This window comes from Hordeum vulgare, chromosome 3H (assembly GCF_904849725.1).
Source record: "Hordeum vulgare subsp. vulgare chromosome 3H, MorexV3_pseudomolecules_assembly, whole genome shotgun sequence".
Lineage (NCBI taxonomy): Eukaryota > Viridiplantae > Streptophyta > Magnoliopsida > Poales > Poaceae > Hordeum > Hordeum vulgare.
The window spans coordinates 386,049,669-386,057,044 of NC_058520.1; the positions used below are offsets into that span (position 1 = coordinate 386,049,669).

The 7,376-nt window shown below is 51.4% G+C and overlaps 1 protein-coding gene and 1 long non-coding RNA gene across 2 annotated transcripts; both read right to left on the reverse strand.

Moving 5' to 3' along the window:
* Window positions 1–4,834: 4,834 nt before the first annotated feature.
* On the reverse strand, window positions 4,835–6,050 carry LOC123439998. The gene is made up of 2 exons (XR_006630252.1): window positions 5,828–6,050; window positions 4,835–5,008 (listed from the first exon to the last, which is right to left on the reverse strand). It is a non-coding gene; the product is annotated as an uncharacterized LOC123439998 (long non-coding RNA).
* Window positions 6,051–6,071: 21 nt separating this feature from the next.
* LOC123439999 lies at window positions 6,072–6,997 on the reverse strand. The gene has a single exon (XM_045116592.1). It carries the CDS (start codon window positions 6,548–6,550, stop codon window positions 6,107–6,109), a length of 444 nt encoding a protein of 147 aa, XP_044972527.1. The 5' UTR covers window positions 6,551–6,997; the 3' UTR covers window positions 6,072–6,106.
* Between the last annotated feature and the right edge of the window lie 379 nt (window positions 6,998–7,376).

Genomic DNA, 7,376 nt, shown 5'->3' on the forward strand with positions numbered 1-7,376 from the left:
GAAGAAGGGAATCAAAAAAGGACATGAGCACAAGTTCTCGGGATAACATCAGAGAGTTTCTTCGGAGTCTTCTGACGAATCAAGCCATCGTCTGGAATGTGGGGCTCTCCGAAAGGAAGTTTTTACGGGAACCTAAAGTTAGAGTTAGCAAGTTCTTTAACCCGAAAGAGAAGAGAGAGTAGAACCCAGCGTATAGAAAAGGAGTAAAAGATACTAATACCACCCAATTGAGATGTGGGCCCGTAAGCCACAACATCAGTGTTAGTAAAGGTTTTCAAACACTGGACACTACTTTGGCCAATGAGTTGGAAAGGGGGCTACCTATAGGCAGTCGTCTCTGATACCAACTTGTTACGCCCTCGATTTAATTGTATGCTAATCATACACGCAAATGCGTACGATCAAACTCAAGGATTCACGGGAAGATATCACAACACAACTCTAGACACAAATAAAACATACAAGCTTCATATTACAAGCCAAGGGCCTCGAGGACTAGAATACAGAAGCTCGAAAACACACGAGTCAGCGGAAGCAACAATATCTGAGTACATACATAAACATGGGGTGCCTTAGAGAAGGCTAGCATAAAATAAACACGATCGAACAAGGCGAGGCCTCCTGGCTGGGTGTCGGAGAATACTCACAACATATGCCATAGGTAGGCTAAAGTCGGTGAGAACCGAAGTGGCAACGGAGGGCACTGGGAGCAAGGTTGGTACAAGCATGGAACACATGATGTACCCAGGTTCACGGCTCTCCGTAGAGATAATACTCCTAGTCCTGCCGGAGTGTATGATGTCTATGGATGGATTACAAGGTTGCTCCTGGAGCTGTATTGCGGAGGAGGAAGAGGGGAGCAGCCGGCTCGTCTCTGACTCTCCTGTGTGGTTGGTGAGCATGTGTGTGTGATATGTTGACTGACCCTCTGCATGGAGGGGGACCGGGGGGTTTTATAGACGAACCCGTCGACCTACAATATGGATAAGGGTACAAGAGTGGGACCCGGCTGGCAGCCTCGCCGGCTGGCCAGGGGGCCCATGAGGGTATTGTCTTGTCGCTTGAGGGGCCCGCTGGCTGCGAGGTCCCGTCTGGCTATGGGACCCACCGGCTAGCCAATGGAGCTCTCGCGTAAGGTTGACGCAGGGCACGTGTGGTACGTACGGCGTCGTCCAGCGAGATTCGTCATGGGCAGATGGTATGGCTGCCTCCACTGTTCCCACATCGAGTGCAGTAATGGAGTGGGAGTTTGACGGCCCACACTATGCTGGGTGATGGATCAGAGCCGAGGTAGGTCAGTGGCATGGCCGCCGACGCTAGTACCTACCGTTCACTCCGATCCAGTACCTTTGCTGACGCATAGCCACCTTTAACCGTAGGGTCTCGTCATGACCTACGATCTGATGTGACTTGAGATCCCCGTCCGGCTAGCTCGCTTGGCTAGTCGGCTTGGGGATGTCCGCCTCGTTCCTAGCCGACTGGCTCGGCCTAGGCGGTCATGAAGAGGTAGCCGTCTTGCCTCCAGCCGGCAGGTGTTGCCTGGCCGGCCAGAGAATTGGTCGTCTCGCCCTCCAGCCGGTAGGTGCAGCCTAGCAGGCCAGAGGACTTGGGCCTTGGAGAATTATACTTGGTCATTCCTTTTGGCAGGAGATGAAGGAACAGGCTCAAGGAGCCTACCCCGGGGTTATGCCCCCAACAGTAGTCCCCGAAGCTGGAGAGGCCCGCCGCCTGCGGACGGGTGGCCTCACCGGCTTGATCCTTTGTCTTTGTATTCCTACCGCCATCCGCGGCAGGGAACGCTGGCTCCGAAACCGGCTGGCTTCGAAGCGACGCCTCAGCTTCGTCGTAGGCCGTGCAGAGTGCGCCACGCGTCAGGCCCGGCCTGAGGTAATGATGGTTATTACTGGTCACGGGACCGGGCTTGGGCCCTGGTCCCGCCACGACGCCCCCTTGGCCTCCGCACGGAGGATCCTCTACGGATTTACTCTGCGACGGTTGGGTTTCGGGAAGCGTTACCGCCTCTAATACTCGGGGTTAATGGGGCTCCGCGCACAACGGATCCCCTCCCCATGACGCTTCGTGGGTTTAAATGGGATGCGGGGGTTCCGAGGAGGCCACTCGCCCACTTCTCGCCCCGCATCGACGCCCTCTTCCTCCCTGAGCCCAGAGAGAAAGAGCACGTCCATCTTCCCCTTCTTCTTCTCCGTCGCCGTTGCGCCACCAGCCTTCCCGAGCATTCGCCGCCCGCAGTCATGGCCGGCGGCTCCTCCTCAAAGAAGACTTCGTTGCAGGGAGCCTGGCTGAGCAGTGAGATCTGCGAAGGTCACATCGAGGCGCTCCGCCATCGCCGGATGTTCCCCCGGCCTCCCAGGTGCTGGTGTGGATCCCTGGCACCGAGACAGCCCCAACACCGGCAGAGGGAGACATCGTCGTTTTCGATGAGCACTTATGTAGGGGCTTTGGGCTCCCGGTGAGCCCCTTCTTCCTTGAATGGCTCCACTTCTTCGGCCTGCAGCCGCACCACCTGGCGCCAAACGCCATCTTGCAACTGTCGGCCTTCGTTGTCTTGTGCGAGGGCTTCCTGGGGATTGAGCCCCGTCTCGATCTCTGGCGAAGCCTGTTTTTCTTCAAGCAGCAGTCCATTGCGATGGACAAGGCCGAGCTGGAGAAGCTCACCGGACCACGCCCGATGACGCCGTGCGGATCCACACTGGTGCATCATCACTCGAAGTCCGGCTTCCCCCAGATGCCGTTGCAGGAGTCCGTCAAGCAGTGGTAGAAGGGCTTCTTCTACATGAAGAATGCCGACCCTGCACACGACGCCCTCAACATGCCCCCGTTCAACATCAATCCTCCGACAAAGTTGAACTAGGGGGCTAAGTTCCCGAAGCCGATCCCCGAGGTGGCGCAGATAGGCGCCCACCTCGACATCCTGCTGGATCGCGGCCTCCTTGGCCGCGACCTGCTTACCACCATGGTTACCCGCAGGATACTGCCACTGCAGAGGCGGCCCCATCTGGTCTGCCAGATGAGCCGCTGGCAGGACCCCTGCCGGACCTCCACCAAGAGATTCACCCCCAGCGCGGTGGCACGGGAGGTGAACCTGATTTCCATCGCCCGCATGGACGATAATGGGAATTGGGCATGGGGGATGATCCCTTACAGCAGGTCCCGTCCGCCTCTAGTGGTAAGCATTATTTGTTGCTCTGTTTTTGCTGTTTGTCTCGTGACTGGCCACCTTGTTGAGCCGGCCGTTAACTCCTTCGCGCAGGTGTTCGAGAAGCTGCACGCGGCACTCAACCCGCCTGCCCCAGACGTGTCGACGTCGGATGCCTCGGAGATCGCGAACGAGGGCATGATCGAGTCTCACTCTGCCTCCTCCGAAGGCTCGGAGAATGTGCTCGAGTCTGAGGGGACGGAGCCGTCTGGTGAGCATATGCGGCCCTCCATCGTAGATTGGACGGACGATGACGAGACTCCTTCCTCCCTATCTGACACAGCCTTCGAGGAAGACTCCGACGGGGTGGAGGAGGTCACCAGCCCGCATCTGACGAGCGAACGGTGTCATGGGGCGGAGGCGGCCGGACCTGACGAAACGGCCAGGAAAAAAGGCAAGGGTGCCATAGCTTCCAGGCCGGCTCCTAAGCGCCGGGCGACAGGTACTCCAGCCGGAGCACGAGCACGCGGCGCTAAGAAGCGCCGTGCTGGTGGCGGCAGGAGGCACATGCCCATCGTCGCAGGGTAAGGGTTCCCCTCACCTCTTTTTAGTTTGTCTTGTGTGAAGCTTCGTTTCTCAAAACGTCGCCCGACAGGGAGGCGGAAGACGTGGAGGAAGACACCACCTCCGCAGCCGAACGAGCCGGCTGGACAGCGGCTGACGCTGTCCAGAAGGAGCTCGAGGTGCAGTCCACCTGTCGGTGGGATGCAGCTGCGGGGAAGACGGCCGAGGGCCAGTCTCGCCCCAGCCGGGCCGAGAAGCCGGTGGAGAAGCGTACGAAGGCTAGACATGACCCCTCCACGCGTGCTCGCATGGTGGAGCCAGCTAGCGAGGCGGCCCCGATGCACGCCCCGAGGACCAAGGAGGCCCATCCCTCCGAGTCGGATGCCTCTGCGCCGGTGGATCTTGAGGTGATCCCCGATTCACCTAGGGCCGAAGCGGCCCGCAACGCACTGGAACTGATCCTGGACGCGCCAGACGTGGCTCCAGATGCACCAGGGGTCACTACAAGTAATATGCTAATACACGACGCTATTTTTTCTTCACTACATCGTCACGGTTTTTAATTTATGACGATCTCACGACGAAAAACCAAGCGTAAAAAATGGAGCGTCAGAAATGAACAGCAACGACGTTTTGATCAAAATCGTCGTAACTTTTACGACGATTCCTGGATCGTCGTAACCTTTACGACGATCCAAAATCGTCGTTGGTAATCAAACTCAGTCCTACGTGGCAATCTTACGTGGCAAAATTACGACGAAATCAAAACATCATGGCTGAAATCAGCCCAACCCATTTCAATTGATCACATGGGCTGGTTTTATTTTTTTGGGCTTTTTCTTATTAAGCTTCTTTTTGGGCCTTAGCCTATTTACATCCACTTTAGTATTTTTTTCAAATTTTGATTTGTGGCCTATTACTTCTATTGATTTTATTTTTTGACCATTTTATTTTTGTTTTTGTACTGGTCCCACATGGGTCCCACATGTCATGCTGACCTCAAAATTAGTCCCACACGTCAGAAATTTCATATTTCGTCAAATAAATATCATAACTTGGTCCCCTTGTCAAGTTGCCATTTCATAGGTATTCAAATCACATTCAGAATCAATATTTCAAACAGGCTAGGGAGCAAATGAAATTCATCCAAACCAACATTAAATTTGTCTATTACAATCTTTACACTACACCACTACCCAGATATACCTAATACTGCCTACTATTACAATACATATGCTACTCTTTGTTGATACGCTTCATAGCTTCACACTTGGCTTTGTACTTCACCTGTGCAAAAAATAAGAATAAGATGTGAACTAACAATGCAGGTATTTAAATAACAACATTTACAAAAAAAGTGTGAACAAACACTGCAGGTATTTAAATAACAGAATTTACAAAAAATGAATTGTGGCTCAGGTGCACATTATTTAACTATTTAAAGATGAATAGTTCCATGTTTGAAATTAATTGTAGGGCCTCATCAGGATATTAGCAATGGTGCACATGAAGGTAGAACATGAGCATGGCCATATTTTTATCTCATCTAGCGTTTATACAAACACACAAACATGTCATCCAAGCAACAAAACATATGTACTATTTTCACTTCTAGTACCAAATAGCATTTGAATGTTCAGACTTGAGATAAGCAGGGATACAAATGTACCAAGCAGGCTAGCACAATCTTCACACTTGCTGCCACTATTCATCTTTAAATAACAGTTTCTATCAAGCTTCATTGCTGCCACTATTCATCCATAAACAACAGTAATATCCTGATGGCTTTGACAAGTTTCTATAATATAACACTGCATATGATCCAGGTTCTTAACTCCGTGTAATAATATCTTAGGAGTTGGAATCGAATCTTAGTTAGTTACATACACGAACACATTATATTATTGACTGATTGATGATATGATCCAGCAAAATACTCCACCTACTACTCTGACCCAGCAAGCAAAACACACAAACACTCTGCTAAGCAATGCTGCTCTCCAAGCAAATACTACTTCATATGCAGAGTTGACAGCATAAGGTTGAACTATATCTGACATCGGAAGCTTAAAAGGTTAATTCCTTCGCAAACTTCCGTTTACTCACCCAAATCGCCAGATTTTACCTTCGGGCATAAGCACAAACAGATCTGGCTACTGCCAGATCCTAAAACCGCAGCCTAAAATTGACCCACGAAGTCACGAAAACAATTCAAATTATGTAGGTATGCAACTTGTATGCCATACATTCATGTGCTATACTGCATATTTTAGCAACAATACCCACAGGTTTGTAGTTGTACCATGGATTGCAGAAGCTGACATATAACAACTTGCCAGTCAAACTATCATCAATATTTCTCTAGTCCAACATTTAACCTACAATTTAATTGTTACTACACGCCTCAAGTGTCTGAGAAAAGTTAAATCTATCAAAAACTTGCATGTCCCAGTCAAATTTGAATAACATACCACTCGTAGTAGAGATCAGGCAATGGGAATACGGGAGGAAGGGGGAAGGTGGAGGGTGGAGGACCTTGTCAAACTGGAACCACTCGTAGTAGGGCGGGTCGAAGATGCCGTCAACGTCGGACATGCCCTCGGCGGGGAAGGGCGTGTCGGCGAAGACGAGGTCGAAGCGCACCGTGACCTCGTCGGGCCAATTCCCCACCACCTGCTTCAGCATGATCTCGCCGCTGGTCCGGAACACGTGCATGCACAGGAACCGCGGCCGCCTGGCCACCACCCCGCCGGCGAGGCTGCCCATCGGCTGGCGTCTGGACCGTCGGCCCGCGTGCACGCAGATCCACACAGTGAAGAGAAATGTCATTCCGGCGCCAAGCTACGCCCAGATTTTGCGTCGGGCGCAGGTGACCGCCAGCGCGCGGCCCCAGATTTTGCGTCAGGCGCAACTGCAATCACCGGGCACCCACCCTTCTCGAGGTTCTTGACGGACTTGGAGGAGAGGGTGATGCGGATCCGGTGCTGCACCTCCTGGGTGCCCTACCATTAGCCCCATGAATTGAGGTTATTTTCCTCCCATGTTCCAGCATGCAAGTGCAAAGTGAAAACACATCAGAAAACAATATATTTTCACTAAGCAGTGTAACCATCCCAAAAGATAATTACATCGAGAAAAATAGACAGCTACTATAGATGGTATGCGACATCAAGAGAAGTATATTCCCTAGTAGTGTATGACAAGAAAATTATGGACGCACCTTCAATGGGACTGAAAGATTAGTCGTGCAGAGGATTGACGCAGCTATTGCATAGGCATACCACGGCTGCACGCCTGCACCAGAGTATGAAACCATGCATCAATGGCCAAACTGGAAAGAAAATCGAAATTCCATTCTCTGTAACAGCTCAAGCACAAAGAGCACCTTAAAAAGCTTCACCGGAGTAAACCAGGTGACATCATGAATCTTATACAGCTTATCAAGATGCTTCATGTACGCAGTCCTCCTTGCGTGGTATAACACCAAATTATTTGCAGCTATAAACAAATGTCCAAGATATCAACACAGCATTGCACATAACCAACACCGAGCAAACATGTTTAGTGCCTAGCATCCGTCCAAAAAAGAACAACCATGTCACGAATGGTTCTATATAAGCTTGAATAAGAACTAAGTATTCCAAGTAGAGCACTC